At 45.1% G+C, this 18,013-nt stretch overlaps 1 protein-coding gene across 1 annotated transcript; it reads right to left on the bottom strand.

The window, feature by feature from the left end:
• Positions 1–329: 329 nt before the first annotated feature.
• On the bottom strand, positions 330–17,458 carry FBXO32 (F-box protein 32; the record flags this gene model as incomplete). The annotated part of the gene is made up of 8 exons (XM_010293312.1): positions 330–942; positions 1,649–1,792; positions 2,946–3,128; positions 6,743–6,927; positions 7,778–7,871; positions 14,802–14,894; positions 15,571–15,620; positions 17,321–17,458. Coding segments are annotated over 8 exons (977 nt in total), but the record flags the coding sequence as incomplete, so codon positions are not given.
• Positions 17,459–18,013: the final 555 nt, after the last annotated feature.

Here is an 18,013-nt window from a genome sequence, read left to right on the forward strand (position 1 = left end):
TTTCTCTAATAGAACTTCCTCCCTTTTAGATTAACTTCATCCTTGTGGCTTTCCTCTTTTGCTTAGTCTTTCTCAAAACCAACAAATTAAAAGAGGATGGAGTAAAGTCTTAGGTATTTATATGGTGCCTGTCATCTAGGCATTCAAGCACTGAGTAAAGCAAGAAAACTAATGTAAAGAGGTAAGCATTAATACAAGAAAAGATGCTTACTATCACAAACATTTCCCTTTAAATCATTGTACAAAATACAAAAGTTCACATTGTACACTGGATTTTTGTTTGAAAGGTACTCAATCTATTAGAGGTAGAAAGTGGTATGGTGCGATTCTCTTTTGCAAGTAGGCTAGAGTTCTATCCTAAGTATTTCAGAATGTGTCCTTTTTAAAAACATGAAAGTATTAAACTTGTCACAGGGATATTTTTCATAAATATTTTTAAAACATCATATTTATAAATATGTATGCTAAATAAAACCAGATGGAGAAACAGTTCAACAGTCCTAGCCTCATATTGCTTTCTCTATCAGAAACAACCCAAAAGAGTTCTCATGGTTGTGGGGCAAATTCATTTTTAACTTCTAACAAAAAAAAAGTTTTGCCCTGTATCTTGTACTCTGATCATAAAAAAGGGACACTGTACAACATGCTGTATTTATACATCAGTCCTACGGAAGTCTGTATTCCTTAAGTGCTGCACATCAGTGAGCAATTTCACCTTTTATCTCCGAGATCCTCTTGTTCCTTGACTCAGGAGCTTCAAACATGAATATTTACACTATTTACAAATGGAGTGTCCAAGCTCAGTGGCATAAAGTGTCCTGTAAGAATCGCATAAGCTGTGGTGACCCAAGTTCAGAACCTGAACAAGTTGATGAAGTCTTGAGGCGAAAGAGAGGTGGAGCAAGTCTCCGGGTTGTTGGCTGTGCAAGGGTGATCAGTACCCTGGGAAAGGAGAAAACAACTCCATTTAGAGAGACTGCGGAAAGGGCACCACAGCATCAGCCAGCTTAGCGCTGCCCCTCTGCCAGACGTCCCGCTTGGCAATAGATAGAGCAGAGCCCAGAATAATATTTCTCCTCTCAAAGCAGACAGCTCAGAACTGGGCTTCAGATTTTAGGGGCTACTGGCAAGTCAGGGGAAATAAAACGAGCAAAGATCCAATTCACTCCTTTTCCTCTCTTTACTGAGGGAAGAGAGGCTGGAGCCTACCATCAGCTACAGGAGTTTAACTCAAGACGTGCCTTGGACATCACCACAGTGGCCAGCAGATTTTTTTTCCTGGGCTGTTTTGTCACCATCAGCTTCTTGTTCCAGCTAATCCTGCTGCCAAGACCTCCACCTCCATGTCATGGGTGGCAGGAGTTGCTGGTAGTGCTAAGATCATCTACTGCAGGCAGCTCTACAGTATGCCCATCTCCCTCCCCTCTGTGCTTGACAGCCACTACTCTTGGTCAACATAGAGAAGATGGGATCTTTGAAGCACAGAGGAGAAAGGGTCTTAGTAGTTCAGGGAGGATTAAGCTACAGGAAAACACTAGGTTACACAGACAAAGGAACTGCAGCACCCTAAACCAGCTGCACTCAGAGGAAGCACTGAGTGCCCTGTGGCTCATGCCCCAATCAAGTTTGTCCCACCAGCACCTCGTACCTTCCAGGAGAGGATGTGGCAATGCCTGCACAGCTGCAGTGTGTCTCCATACTGCTCCTTCCGTGGGTAACACCTTATGAGCTTGAAGTACATCTTTTTCCAATCCAGCTGTCCCTTGTCAGATAAGATTAGCCGTTTACGAATCTGAAAGGAGAAAAATTATCAACACTGTAGCAGGTCAAATAATGTTTTTCTCTTCATGTTGTTCTCCTCTCCCTTGCATGAGTACCATCCTTGACAGTTCCGTTAACGGTTTGCTTGTAACACCAAGAAAGCTCTGAATATCCAGCTACAACCAGCCTCCTGATGGCAACAGCCTCACTCAATACCATTATCAAAGTCTGTCCCCATTTCATGAATATTTGTGTATGAAAGCCTGAAATCCTGGGAGCTATTTCATACTACTTTAGCCACTGTTTCTGGCTGGCAGGACAGCGAGTATAACTGCATTTAAAAATTTCATAAATTAAAGTATTTTGCTTTTTCGTTGATTAAGCATCAGTTGTTTGTCACATTAGCTTGGGAGACACCTGTCTGTCTTTTAAGGCTCATTAGTTGCAGAGACTGGATTTTAATGTACTTGTTAATAGAAGCAACTTCCACAAAGTCACTTCCAAAGTCAGATCCAGAGTAAGCAAATAAAGCCAAGTCAGCAGTCTGGCACATGGTCCCTGAAGTGCAGAGGTCTAGTATAAACACCCCAGACATTCACCATAAACAGAGAGAGGGATTTTCATTTGTTTGTTTTTAAGTTTAGAAGTCCCCAGATGATTACAAGCCTGCAAAAGGCCAAAGATGTTTACACAGGTACAAGATGGGTAACAGCAGGGCTGTTTTCTACATACCATCCTGTCACTCACAAAACAGCTCAGAGAGGATTTCTTGCTCTAAAGGGCAAGAGACTACGACTCATCACTCATGGACCACAGGAGATTCTCTGCGAGGGTGTCAGTCCCTGGGACATTGGGGTGATTGCTGAAGCTTGTCTGCATGTTTTCCCTGCACACGTGGGGCGAGGAGCAACTGCATGACTCGCAGTTATTACCACCTGGATTAGGGTTGAAGTTCACCATACATCTAATTCCTCAGGCTCCTATTTCAGGAATCATTGCTGTAGCATGCAAAGCCTCCTACATAAATCATCTTCACAGCCATTCTCATGCCAGCCTGTATTATCAGCTTGCAGCAGAGCCCTTAGATCCAAGGGATAGTAAAATAAGAGTGTCCTACCCAGGTTTGTTCACTTACTAGTGGGTTACAACAAGCAACTAATGGCAGTTTGCATCCCTCCTTTTACCTGTCTGTCTGTAAAGTGGTACTGGCAGAGTTTCTTCCACAGCAGCCGGTCTTCACTGAGCACTTGCAGGTCAGGAGCCACCTGACCGAGGCTAACCAGGTCTCTCCCATCACTCAGTCGCTGCATGATGTTCAATTGTAAACACAACGGCAGGTCTGTGAAAGTGGTTCCTTTAAAAGCAGGCTGGAAAAGACAGACAAAATTGACCTCAGGAAGCTGAAAACACAAGCAATTCTAGCTTGCAGTAAATTTACTGCTTTTTAAACATTGCTCTTCACAGAGAAAAGGCGGTAGTTCCCTCTTCCGAATAAGGAGACATTTGACCTTTTGCCCCAGAACAGTTTGAGCTATCCTCAAGGAAGGGCACATGTATTTGTATTACATTAGTTAGAAGCAGAGTTGCAGTCGAAGCTTCCTTCTGCCCTTCATGTCCATCCCACATCCAGACTCTTGAGACTCTGCTCCCAGAAGCACCACCACCAGCTTTCACTACAGCAGGACATTGGCTACATCATGGTATCAGCTATTAACCATCCAGGTGTCTCTACCACGAGGGACACTGGCATTACTTCTCAAGTTCAACCTCCTATTACACACATTGCTGGGAATCTCATACTCTTCTATCATGTGTTTTAGCTTATGTTGTCACAGGATCCTGCTGTAACCACAGTAGTGGCTGATGAGTACCCACAGCAGGATTTTCCCTGCATGGCTTCCCAGGTCTCTGCTGGCAAGTCTAACTTTGTGAATGCTTGACCTGCCCCTTTCCCATCAGCTCACAGCCATGGTTTTCCAGGCTGTTCAGCCACACCAAAGCAGATCCTAGCTTAAAGAGCCAAAAGTCACCTTCACCCCTCATCCACCTTTGCCTGGTCTACATGGGGTCCAAGACTGTTTTACAAGTCTGCATGGTGACGCAGGTCCAGGACAAATTGACCACAACAGATTAGCAGGTCCTGCACTTGTGGGAAATCCAAGGCACACATGCAAGCAAGGCATCAGCAAGGACCACAACCCAGGCTCCAGCTGCTCCAAAACCAGCCCCAGCCTTATTAAGGCAAACAGCAGCTTTTATAATTGGGCCCCAACAAAGAAACAATGTTAGACAGATGTGCCAAGTTCATCATCTACCCTGCACAGAGATGCTGCTATTTTAAGTCACAGCATCCGTCTCACAACTGGCAGAGCTATTAACCATTTCAAAAAAGAAGCATGCAGACTGCCATCGGCAGGGGAACGCTGCGTGAGGCTGCTTTTAATCATACAGTCCCATCTACAGCCATCCCATTGCACATAAGACTCCACAGGTACAAGTCTGTCTAAACACAAACAGCTCCCACCTTCCCATCTGTGCCCCAGTGACCAGCCTGCCTGGACCATGCAGCCCTGCCTGGTACCTGCAAGGACCACAAATGACCAAGGCATCATTTTTGGCCATGACCACCAGCAGGACAGGCCTGAAACCCCTCCAGAAGGGGTGAACTGTCTCTACTATTTCCAGTGGATGTTTCTTTCCATGACAGCTTTAATGCTTCACGCTGAGAATTAAGCTGCAAGTGCACTGCCTGGTTAGATGTAGATGCTTCCTCAGTACAATCCACAAGTCCAGACTCAGCATCCCTGCCCATCAGTGCAAACTGAGGTCATATTTTGGGGTACGAATCACAGAATCATTAAGGTTGGAAAAGACCTTTAAGATCATCAAGTCCAACCATCAAGAAGAATGCACTGGAGCCTTGGATCACCTCCTGTTGACCTCCCTTGCCAGCCTGTCTTTTGAATTCTCCTGTGCTCTCTCTACATATAAGCTTTGCCAGGGCACAACAGGCAAGGCTAAGCTCAGAGGCTCTTGGGTCAAAAAACCCCTGAAGCTCATGCTTATGTCTTATTTCTGAAGAAACCAGTATGACTCAAGCAAATCCTTACAGGTTTGAGTCACGGCCAAAGACTTATCTGCTACTTCTTTTTCCTCAGTACTCCTTTCTAGGACTTTGAAAACATTACTTTTTTTGGAGAAAGAACACAGATCAGAGCAGATCAGTATGCTGTCACTTTCTGGACAGTTTTTTTAAAAGCAGCTCTAGCATACACAGTATTTTGCAAGTTTTTTTTTTTTTTAAAGTCTAGGTCTTGTCTGTGGCAAGACATTCCTCTGCTCCAGAAACACCAGAAGCACTCAGTGCACTGTAAGCAACCAGCTGCACAGGGCTGAGCTCCTTCCTTCCTCTAAACTCAACTGGTTCTCTTCTAGCTTGACCTGAAGTCATCTTCAGTGGTGTGAATTTTTTATTGCAAGGTCAACTTCTATATATATTTTAGAAGAGTGTCTATAAACCTACACATAAGTATGCATAGAAGACAGTTCCATTCACAAGCAATATTTTGATGCACTTTTGTCTGGATAGGCAGAGTTCTTTGAAATGCTTGTCTCTGTTTTATGAGTCCCTAAAGTAGAGGGAAAATCCCACACTGTACCACTGAGCTGAGCAGCAGGAGATAGGTCCTGACCTGTGGTATGCTCAGGCCAGCGGATGCTCAGGTGGAGGTGACCCTGACAGTGCCCAGGCACAGGGCAGCTCCCCAGCCCGCAGACCTGCTGTGCCCCGGGAGCCACCCCAGAGTTGGGCTGGTGCTTCCCCTGCAAGGCAAAGGGAGCTACAGCCCATCAGCAGAGACCACCATCAGATAAGGCACTGCTGCTTTTGCAGCTCTTCAAACTCCCTGGGACCTCCCAGAGTTCATAATCTCTTGTGTCCTATTACCTCATTACTAGGACTGAAAACTGTTTCCTGGTGTTCCCAGAGAACACAGCCATGTAAAATGATGAAAGCAAGCCCTTGGCTTAATCTTTTGCAAATGCCTCTCTGGTTGGCCCACCAGGGAAGAAGGTGCTTTTTATATTCCCTTGCGCCATGCCTTGGTCTGCCCAAGTTGGAATTTCACAGTCCAGTTCACTGCAGAAGAGTCCTTCAAGGGGCAGAGATCAGCACTAGGGGAAAGCTTTAGCATTTCTGGTGAGTAAGTATCCATTCAAGGGTGGGGTGGGGGGGGAAGTCTAGCCATGGTCCTGGGCAACTGGTTTTAGGTGGCCCTGCTTGAGCAGGGGGTTTGGACCAGATGAGCTCCAGAGGTTCTTTCCAACCTCAATCTTTCTGTGATTCTGTGAAGTGGAGCAAGTTCAGATTTAATTCCCAAAGGGGAATTTATCAACCAATACATCTTTCCCCATCCCCACAGATGCTGTTGAAAAAACAGATGTTGTGAAAGCAAGACTTGTCCGGCTGGAACGGGCAGCTCCAGACTATTGGAAGAATCACTGACATTTTCATCCAGGAAGCATGAAGTTATGCAGCTATTTGGAAATTTGCATTTAATTTACAGATTAAGCAAATCTAAAAACCTCAACTATCTGATAAACAAGTTTTGAAGACAATTTCTCAGTTTGAGAAAGATTGAGTTGACTTTTACTAAGGCCTAATCTCTGAAAACTCTCAAGAGGGAGAGACTGTTTCCTGCCCAGCTCTGTTTGCACAGCACTTCATGGCCATTAAAGGGTCAAGCCACAATCTGTGACCAGTAACAGGGAACATGATCCTGAGTTGTGTACACTGAGTTTGAATTAAGGAACACAAGTAATGCTAGGAATGCATCCAGTTATTTTGGCAACTCCAGATCCTTCCCCAGCACTCTGTGCTTGCACTGGGAGTACAGTGGGATGCAGTCACCCAAGTGAGAGCTGCTACATGAGGTTTCACAAGGGAGCCACATTATTTTTAGCTTTCAGGAGTTGTGCTTACCCTTGTGATCTGAATGTTGTTCAGCTGCTGCTGCCAGTGGAGAATACTCTCCATCCTGTGCACCCACATGTTGATGTTTCCAACCAGGACAGACTTGCCGACCCGTTGAACTAACGTGCAGAGGGATGTGTAGAGGGTCTGCAGCAATTCCCGTATTAGCCTAATGTTCTGCTGATCTTCAAGGACTTTGGAAGAAAAGGAAAGGTTAAAAATGGGAACTGCCCAAATCCTGTTCTGAATCTACATGTTTCTCAGGCAAGTCAAGTTATCTGCTATAACCTCACAGGCCAAGAGAACAAGCCTGCACTTTTCTTTAGAAGAAATTAGCCAGGCACAGCAGGTTAGGCAGCAGATGGAAAGAGATCCTCCCAGGATAAGCAGATGAGATCTGCCCTTTCTGCAGCACTTCCCACTTCCAGACACTGGCAGCCAGCCAGTTTTACCCTCAAATACGTGCAAGAGGTTATCTACATGCACCTCTTCCCCATCTACCCCGGCTGATGCGCAGGGAGACAGCTCAGGATCTCCTTTCTTATTTTGTACAGATGCGCTAACAGGGCACTCAATTCCCAGGCTTCAGCCAGAGCTAGAGTATCAGGGAGGGAAGTGGCACATGTCAACAACAGTTCAGCCCGCCCAGCAAGTGAAGACAGCCCTCGAGCTTTCCTTTCCTGTGGAGCAAAAAACTGGTGACAAGGCAGCAGAGACTGCAGATGTGCCAGGCTGGGGGCAGGAGCAGTCATCTCTTCTGCAGTCAGAAATAGGACTCAGTAGGATGCAGAAGGGGTGGTAGCGAGGCAAGTTGGAGAAGGAGGAATCACCTCTCAGATACGTACCAGAATACAGACATTTCTTCCCACCACCCCCACACAGTCCTTCACCAAGGGAAAGGGGAACCGCACTACCAAAATAAGCAGTGGTGCCCCTCTTCACCCATCTTGTATTGCCTGACTATTCTCAAGGATGTGGTTTGCACAGAGTACACCAGATTAAATCAGACTCCTCCTCCTCCCCCTCACTGTTTCCGTTTCTTACCTTTCTGCACCACTTTTTCCAAAATGTTCATGTAGTTTTTCTGGGCAATGCCACTCAGTGACGTCAGCTGAGACTTTGCTATCAGCTCCAGCAGCTGTGGATAAAAATAGAAGTTGCAAGCCTTAGAGCATAGAGATACCTTTCTAATCTTGACTCCTGGTCACATGACATAGCAAAACAGCCCAGAGACTTGTTTGCTGCTTGAAAATAAAAAGGAGACAGAACGACAAAGCAAACTCATGCAAAGGAGGAGAAAAGCAGAGGCCAAATAAATAAACCCACAATGAAAGGGGCAGAAAAAAAGGCATTCTAATGATCTTCAGGGGGGAAGAAAAAACTTGATTTCATGGTTCAGAGATGCAAAGAAACCACAGAGCAGTGCTCGGACTGACAGCCTCAATTCACACCAAGGGAACAACGAACAGCCAACGTCACTGTCCTTCACTGGGGCATAAACAAACAGTGTCATAAGGGAACACGAGAAAATGCCTGTTTGGATGGGGATATTATTGATGGAGCATTAATGAGAATCAGACTCCACAATTTACGTCAAACTCCGGGGTTGCATGGGTTTTGTCAGAGTGCTGTCGCTATGACAAAGGTTAAGCACTATATTAAAAACAGCGCCTCCCTCCCAAGCCCCTATTCCCCCAAGGTTTCCTCTCCTGTTCAGCTCTTACAGCTGCAACACCAAACCACCTTTCCCTGTTTGTCCTGTTTACTTGTTAACCTCCTCTAATGGAAATCTGGCTTTTACTTTCGATTGGGATTTGCTTCCCACCACTGATCTCCTGACTCGTGTACAAGCTGAACACTGAATTTGGGCTGCAGTTGCCAAAGGAAGCATTTCCCACAGGGAAGATGCCCTGTCCTCCCCGGCTCTCTACCACCGCAAAAACAGCTGTGGAAGTTTCCTATGGATCATGCTCTGCAGAACATGTGGCCTGTGATCTTCCAAGCCTTCCTCCCTTCCCCCAGCATTATATAAATACACAGACTGTCCACGTGTCAGTCCATTTGTTTTGGATGTACATAGCCTTCTGTTTTAATTTAGAAAGGAAAGGAAAAACCTTTTATGCTACAAATCAATCAACACATTACCGCATGACTGGCTTATTAATCCTTTATCATCTGCAGCTACAGTATCCCATTGCTGGCACTGCAGAGAGTCCAGAGAAGGTGCAACTACTTGTGTCAAGTCACTAAGATGGCTTTTGACAAGACTTGATAAGTCATGAGCTGAACTGTTTGCCGCACTATAAGAATGACAGGAATGTATCCAAAAAGTCACTGGCAGCTTGCCATGAAGCAGGGACCTCAGGGAGAGGTATTACTGCAGCCATTTGCCTGCTCCGCTTGTCTCGGGCACTGGCATGTGACTGCCAGTTAGGAGCAGTGAAGTTGCCTAGAGTGACCGATGTGTTCTTGCGTTTAATTTCCAGGCCAGCACCACCATCAGATGGCTTTGAGTTTACATTCTATTAATATCTTGCACCTCACATGACCGAAAGAAAACAAGATGAAAAAGACCTGAGCTAACTCCCGTGAAGGGCAGCCTGCCTGTTTTCTTGGCTCATTTGGGGGAAACAAGAGATGCAGGAGAGCTGGGTAGTATTTGGTGCACAGGCATAAGTGGATCTTCTTGCTATATCAGCTAAACTGAGACCACAAGGACTAGATACTCTTAAAAACAAGGCACTTTGCAAGATGTTTGGAAGGTTTTAAGAAAGGTCTTTTCTTCATTTCTTGAAATACTGGAAATAGGAAAAAACCAACAGTGTCCCAAAGTAGTCTGCAATACTCTGCTTACACTAAACTATTTAGCCTTCAGACCTTTGATTATAGTGATCAACTTGCCAGACTCCATCTGTACATTAGCCACACGTGCACCCAGATCAGCTCTTCTGTGCATAAACAATTGCTGTCTCCAGATTGCACCATTCTGGAACTGGCACAGAGACAGCTTCCTCCAGGCTGGGTGTAAGCAATGTTGTGCCTGTTACTGAAAACACCAAAATGCACCCAGAGATAAGCATCACATAATGCAGCACCATAAGAGCTAGATGCCAGGGCCATTCTTTAAGAGGAAAAAGGATCAAAATCTCCATTCCTTGAAGAACACTAAATTGGTACAAAATTTAGCCAAAGGAACAGATCCAAATTTGCCTTTCTGTGTCTATCGAGGTTCAATTTATGTTCAGTGAACCAGCTCAGATATCATGTGTCACCTCCCTTCCCCTGCAGCAATAAACACAGGATGAAATTCCATATGAAAACTATGTTGTGAATACTTTAAGACTACTCCGCTCCCCAGGGACCGGTGACTGAAGCATCTGGCTAGCCCTCCAAACCAAAAGACATTTTTTTATTCTTCTGTGTTCATGTAATATACAAAAACCAGGTAAGCAATACAGTTCATCCGCACCCTACGTGCTCCAGTGCATTGAGGGTCTTTCAGTGTTGGCACAGACGCAGCAGAGTAGGGTCTCAGTTAATGGACTGCCACATTGGGGTCTACAGCATTATAAAAAATAAATCAATGTTGCCACTTGCGTAATACAGACTAAAAGCAGGCTGATGAATTCAGATTAATGCTGAGTAGGGTAAAAAGGCCGGAGAGCTGCAAGCCTGTGTTATGATGCGGTTGCATTAAGCCCAGCCCACGCTCAACTGAGAGGGACAGATGGTAGGAGAGAGTGCACAGGGAAAGGTTAAGAGCAATTTTAAAAGGCCTGCTTTTCAAAAACACTAAGTGATTGCATTCCAGCCAATATTAACTGGAGCTGGGGAGTCTGCAACACCTCCAGAAAACAGGGCATTAGATCCCAATTCACTTTCAGCTCCTCAGAAGTTTAATAAGGACCTGATAGCTTCCAAAGAAAATCCTTCCTACCACCTCACACCTATTTTGTTTACTCTGAGGATCTGCCAGAGCCATGGAGAAAAGACAAGAGATGCAGCAAATTATTCCAGACCCTTTGCAAAGCTGGCAGGAGGCACAGCAGGGCAATAACCCACTGACTTCCTCACAAGTGTTGATGGGACTCCTGCTCAAATCCCACTACCAGTTGGTCTAAAGCAGTTGATGCAATGAGCCACTTAGGTCTGGAAGCAGAGCAGGTCCTCCTCCCATAAGCACAAGGAAAAAACCAGCAAAAACAGTGCCATGTGGCAGGGAACAAGGGCCCCTCTTTCAGGGCTGTGAAAACATGCTGCTCTGCACCCATGACTCCTGTGCACAACATTGCTTAGACCTGCTACAGCCAGATGGCACTTCTGCCACTGTCTCTGTTCAACACCAAGGTGTGCAGGCAATCCATACCCCAAATAACCCACAGCTGGGGACGTACAGCACACAGAGCCAAAAAGTCCTCAGCAGGCATTCTGCACTGAGCAGAAGGGTGTAACCTTGCCTCAAAAAGGGGAATGCTCTTAAATGATTAAAATCACAAGTTTCAGACTACTGAAGTGTAAGTCACCCTTTAAATACCCCAAATCAGCTACTGGCCCGCACCCTGTGGGGATCCACAAGTTCCTCCTCGTTGGGGATGTGGCTCCTCACACCATCACTGCTTCGAGAAAGGTATTGCAATGAAAAATTCCTCCTCCAACCCCGCCTTGCTCTCATAGCCATTCACTTTCTGTGGCTGAAATGCCACATTGGCTCGCAGCTGGGAGGTACAGCAAGAGCAAGGCGAGTTATAATGATTTACAGTGCAGGTGCTGACAGGTCTCCATGAGACAGCACTGAGCCGATACGCTTTCAGCACAGCATAAATCCAGGACTCCCAGAGTTAAAAACTGCTTTAAAAACTTAAGAAACAAATTTAAGAGACTAGCAGGCTACGCACTATCTAGATCATGTTATTCCAGAAGAGCTGTGCCCATGCAGCTTAACCTGACCTCAGCTTTTATGATCAGAAACAGCACCTTCCCTTGAGACATTACTACACAACCATCATATGACAAACCTTTGCAAAGGAAGCAGCCTGCAAAACTTCACTGTCATCTGAACAGTGTGTTCCCAAAGGAGAACCAACAACTTCTGGGCTGCTGGCACTTTTGTCTCTGCTCATATTGCTTATGCTTACAGAATGCTTCCAGTCTTTTCATTAAATCTGTAAGACCAGAGAAACCAGGACTGTTTCAAGACCAACAACAGTTTGGGTCCTCTGGGTCAATCACACACTTCCTTACTAGCTCTAAAGAGGGAACATTGTCCTGTGACACGCAGGCAGATGCTATAATTTAAAAGATCAGCAAGGACTAAGTCATGGCACCAATATCTATACTTAGCACTCCAGTGCTGTATCAGCAGACTGTCAAGATTGATGTTGGAGGAAAACTTCTGTTTCCGTTACATGAACTTACTGGCTACAGGTGATGGTATTTGCCCATGAAAAATACCTACCAAGCTTCTTGCAGCTCGCACCTCCACCTGACTTGGAGGTGCCCATTTCATCAGTGCACCCTTAAGAACTTCAAGAACTCAGTTCGGGTATATCAAGCAGCAGATACTTCTTTATGACAAAAAAGTAGCACTAGAAACACTGTAGCACTTAAGTTCAGAGAAATTCAGAAAGGAATACTTTGAGAGATGCAAGTTGATGTTCACCCTGAAAGCCCATTTTGCTATCAGCAGTGATGCAGATTATTTCTTCTATTGGGCAAGTTTGGGCGTAGACAGCAGAGTCCCAGAAGCCTGCAGGTGTTTCTCTCCTTTCTTCACCTATGGACACCCTCAGGTTCTCCCCCAGCCTCCAACTCTAAACTTCCCTCCTTGGAAAGCATTTGCTTGATGAACTAAGTGTGACATTAATCAGATACCCCAAGCAATGGGTGGAACTAGAGAGAACAGGGAGAGGGAGGAAAGTGAAAAATGTTTTGTCTGCCAATGTTCAAGGCATTTTGCATGTGACAGATTGCTCATCTGTGTGCTCTAGGAGGCAAAGGACCAAAGATTTGCAAAGGACCATAAACAAGATTCACATCTAGGCAGAGCTCTTCATGAGTAAATCTGGCACATAAGGCATTTTATGAGCTACTATCCACCAGAGACTTGGCTGATACAAGCCTTTCATTTTAAGAAGTCAGGTTTATATTTGATCCATGGTACCAGGTTTAATATCTTCTTTAATCTGCCAAACCACAAGTCAGCATGAATTAGAAAGCTTCATACTTCTCAGTAGTGCTGTATCCTTAAAACTACCAGGGGAAAAACCACTCTTAAAAGCTCAAGAGGTAATTTGTTGAAACAAGGACACAGGCCGACTTCCATATAGAATACTGCTATTTTGGATACACAGCAGATTTGGGATGCTTTTATGAGGTCCTCATGGGAAAAAAGGGGGAAGGTCAGCTTGAGCCTCCCCACCAGACCATGTCAACCTCACTGAAACTTGAGTTTGCTTTTCAAGAAATTTAACAGGATTGCTGCTCAATGAATGCAGTCCCATGCGAGACACCCGTCACCTTGGGCTGAGCAGCAGAAGCCCATCACACAGCACAACCTGAGGCCACGCTTAGCAGAGGTCTCTGGAGTTCTTCATTGTCATAAGACAAAGTCTGCAAAAAGGGTCCCTGGAGCACCAAGTTTTATTTTCTTTTCCTCCTTTATGTGTGATTAAAGGGGTATAGCCTTGTCATGAACTGTTCCTTCCACAATAATCCTCCTAAAGATGACATGGCTGTGTGTATACATATCCAATATCAGAAAACACCAAGTACCTCAGCACTGGTGATCACCTTCTCTGTACAAGCAGGAAAACAAGTTGTCCCAGGACCAGCAGAGCTAGGACAGCCTGAGTTCCCATGGTCTTGTATCCCGCTTTGCCTCCCCCAGCATCCCCACTCCTTGCCACCACCCCTGTAGTAGGACATCCAAGTGATTGCCAGTGCCCTTCCTGCACAGCGGGTGGGTAATCACCCCCAGTGCTTGCACTCTTCCTCGGATGACAGAGGTTTTCAGACTCCTTGTCACCTAGACAACAGGTTAACAAACAAAGGTGAACTTGCTCAGATCATTTTTTCCTTAGACACTTTTCATGACATTTGACTCCGCAAAGGGAAAGCAATACCAGTGCTGCTTGCTCCAGAACCTAATACCTGAACAGCTGGTGCCTCATCAGTGATCAACTGCTGATGAGATGTGAAAAAGAGCTGTTTATAAACAGCCTCAAGTTAATAACAGATTTTTTTTAAGCTTATTGAATTCCAAACCTTGATAAGCATTCTGAAATTCAAGATCAATTTGCAGGTCACACACATATAAACATACAGCCCTTGGGACAGTAGCTCTCCCTGACCACTACCACCCTTCTTGGCCACCCAGAGCCAAAAGAGAAGCCCTGTCCTGTTATGCAAAGCCAGAGCATGGGGAATCTGTGGCTGGTGACTCCTCCCTACCAACTAATGGTGTCAGGACTAACAAATGCCTCACCCACTGAAACCACCGCAAGTCACAGAGGCTTAAGAGCAACCATGATCCTTAACAGAGAAGGTAGGATCAGTGCCTTCAAGAGGTTCAGACCACCCTCTTATTCCCAAAATGCTCAGCTCCCCAGAGTTTCTCCTGTATCATTTCAAAGGAGACAAAGCTCCACCACCCTTGTGGAGCCAGAGTCTCCCGTGCAAAGATGTCCCCACTGCTCTATGGCCTCTTCAGAGAGCCCAGGTTCCTTTTGGGGCTACAGAATCACATTTAGAGGCTGAACTGAGAACTCAGGAACTACAAGCTAAGTTTTCTGGGTTTCAGAAGTGAATTTCACAACTGAAAAGTAGTAGGAATGCTAATGCCCATCTTTTACATTAGCACCACCTCCCTTCCTCTCCATTTTAAACAGATGGAAAAGGAGGTTCTAGGCATCAATCGAAACAACTTCCATCAATTACTTCATGCAGCGAAGCCCAACATCCCCACTGGCATGCTTAGACCTCTTTGCCAGTGCTTCCCATCACCCAACTAGTGCTCAGTTCGGAGCGTCCACCACTATCACAGCAAAATAAACCCTGGCTTTTCACTCACCCTCACAACATAGTTGAATCGCCTGGAGTCCAGGATAGCACTGGAGAAGTCAAGTCGGTTGAAGGCTTCTCCCAAGGTGCAGTAACCATGGCGCTGAGAATAAAAAACAGTCTGGGTCATGTTCTGGCAGACATGAGTCCAGGCAGCACCAGAAAGACATGACCCAGAGCAACTGAATTTAGCAAGCTAATGGGTACAAGCCATGAGACCAGCTCACAGCCGGAGGAGGCAGGCCTTTCTCCCACAGAGCCGCACTTATTGACGTCAAGAGCAGGGATGGCCCAATGTAGATTATGGTAGTTTCCCAAGAGTGACCCAAGCTCTGCTCATGACCCTCATGACCCCACGGGTAAGAATGAGCCACACATTCCCGGGGTTCAATATATAGAGTGAGTTCAGAGCGGTCCCATACGGCTGCTTCTCTCCATGAGCACAAGTGAGCCGTTGTGATGAATTCCAATGATTTTCCATGTTAGGACTGTACTGGGTGAAAGCCAAGAACAGTGTTATGGCTTGGTCTGCAAATGGCTGTTTTTTTTTTTTAACTGAGGGAAGCAAACAAGTCATATTTTAAACACATGTACAGAGCCTTGTACAGCAAGCCCTGGCTCCCTGATTGAGGCTTAAAATCATTACTGAAATTCCAACCACAAGCCAGATCTTCCACTTATCTCTTAAGAGCTTCTGCTGATTTATATCAGCACAGGATCTTCCACTACTTGGAAAAAAACAGTAGAAAAGGGAACAAAGAACCTATGGACACACTCACCTCTTTTGTGCTCCCCTTGTGAACATAGATCCACTTCTCCTGGTGGAAATCTGTTTGGACAAAGACACATTTTGCTCAGTTAATCCTCCACCTTGCAGAAGGCTGGATCCCTGTTCTGCTCACAACACTTACTACCCTTATAGCACAAATAAAGTTATTTTGTGTTTACACCATCACACTTGAAACCAAAACTAGCAACTTGCTAAGCCGCTTTGTTTCCATTTTGCTTCATTTGAGACTGTGGCCCTGAGCCTTAGAAAGGGCTTCTGTTTCAGTGACACAGCTCAAGACTGTAAATGTTTAATCTGCCAGCCACAGATATACCATAGCACCTCCTCTTCTTTGGTCCCAGACAGTAAGTGTGGCTGACAGCCAGGTTTTGTTGTTATTGATTTTATTAACTATTCATTACCTTGGTTACAGGCTTGGGATTGAATGTCAAATTTGAAGTTGAGCAAAAATGTCATGAGACACCAGGCATGTGGGAGAGAACTTTTAGCAGTGAGGTCAGGCTCAGAGGAGCGTGCTTGTGCTTGCAGCTAACTTGCTAAAAAAGAAAAACCTATTTGGGACCAAAATTTTCCTATTTCTAATTGCCCCTCCCTTTCCTCAGAAATGGGAGTTGTCCCATCCACTCCCCAAAATAGCTTCCCTGTACCCACCACATGCTAACTGTTTGCAGAAGAGTCCTTACTGTAACAGCAGTTACGCTACCCAATCCTTCTCCCATGGGCTTGACCCTTCTTCCACCACACACTGGCAATTCAACAGCTAGTGTTAGTACAAAAAATTCTTCTTCCCATCCTGCTAGACTCCTTTCCTTAAAGGAAATATTGTGTTCCTGGAGTCTTTTTCCACCTAAGGATGCAGTGATGTACTCCTGCCTGGTACTGTGAGCCCAAGGACAGACCCAGTCTTAGTTACAGGCATGCAGACCCTGCATCAGGCTCTTAAATAGCAGATCACAGCAGAATCCAGCCAAAAACTGTCATGGTAGCCTTTGTTTATTCAGAGAACCAAATGCACAGAGGGGCCAGATTTTGGCATCAGTTTCTGAAATCCTGGGGGATGCATGATGAGCTAATAGCAGTGTGGGAATTATAACTCATTTCCTCTGTGTATGTTTACATTTGTAGCCTTCACATCTAACTCCAATACCTATCTTACAATCAGATCAACACAGACCTTGCCATCCCTGCAGGCTCCCCTGAGTCCTCCCAGTGCACCATCTGAGACCCCGGCTGCTCGCTGTGCATACAGAAAGATTTCAAACCTTCCATTGTTTTGAGCAAGCTGAAATCTTATTTCATTTTTCATGCACTCTGCGCAGAGATAGGATCAAAGCTCACATTCAGGCTTCTAGCCTCCAGTAATGGAGATTAGTACTAAACATGCATATGGAAGGAAGAATAAATTTAGCCTGTTGTGCAGAAGGAAGTCTACAGGGGGAAAAAAACCTGGAACTGGTTCATTTGAATGTACCATAGGAAAAAATTACCCTCCTGACAAACACAAATGACAAAAATTTGAACACAACAAGCACAACTCTTCAGAGCAGGGATTACTAACAGGGGCATAAATCTTCACATTAAACTCTATCCAAGTTCTCTACTTAGGTCAAACATGGGCGCAAAGCCCTTCGAGACACACTAGAAGACTTCTCATGCACTGTGCAAAAAACATAGATACGAAGCGTTTCCCATTCTCCTGTAGCAACTTTTATTTTAAAAAGCCCAAATAGACATCTTACATTGAATCTTGGCTTTGTTATTCAGCAGGTCTTTTTTTCTCTTCTTGGCAGCAACATCATAGTTCAAACTGTTGAAGAGATTCTCTTTGTTGTGATCATCCTTTTTACAAAAGCTGTGAATGACACAAAGCAAGGATTCTGTTTATTTCTGCAGTCTGTTGAACACTGTTTCCCACCAGGAGAGAAAATACACAGGTTTTCATTGCAAACTCCAAACCTGCCTCCTTGCAGGCTGCTCTCGAGAAGTCTGCATGTAGTTTTTGCATCCAGTAATGGCATTTTTAAATGAGCCTCTGGTGCCTCATTTGTGTGCTGGCTAAGATAACAGACGGGAGCAGGTAATACAGATTGCACAGTTAGTGCTGGGACACTGCTAGGCAGTATTCTTTTCCTTCCTTTATCCTGTTTCTATCTTTAAGAAACACCATATCCTCCTACTGTAGGTGGTAGATTCCTCTGAGCCAGTCAGACTTCTATGGAAGGACATATTTAGACATCTCTGAGAACACATATATATATGCACTCAAAATATTTATTAACAAAAGAGTCCCTACAAAACATTCTTTCAAGCTTACAGGAAAAGCTCAGCTGAGGTTCAGACTTGGCTGGTGGTTTTCCAAACCCCACATAGTAGTGACTGTACAAATTAACAGCTAGGATCTCTTGTCCAAGAGCGCCCATCTTCTGCTTTTG

Source organism: Phaethon lepturus, unplaced genomic scaffold (genome assembly GCF_000687285.1).
Source record: "Phaethon lepturus isolate BGI_N335 unplaced genomic scaffold, ASM68728v1 scaffold51008, whole genome shotgun sequence".
Taxonomy (NCBI): domain Eukaryota; kingdom Metazoa; phylum Chordata; class Aves; order Phaethontiformes; family Phaethontidae; genus Phaethon; species Phaethon lepturus.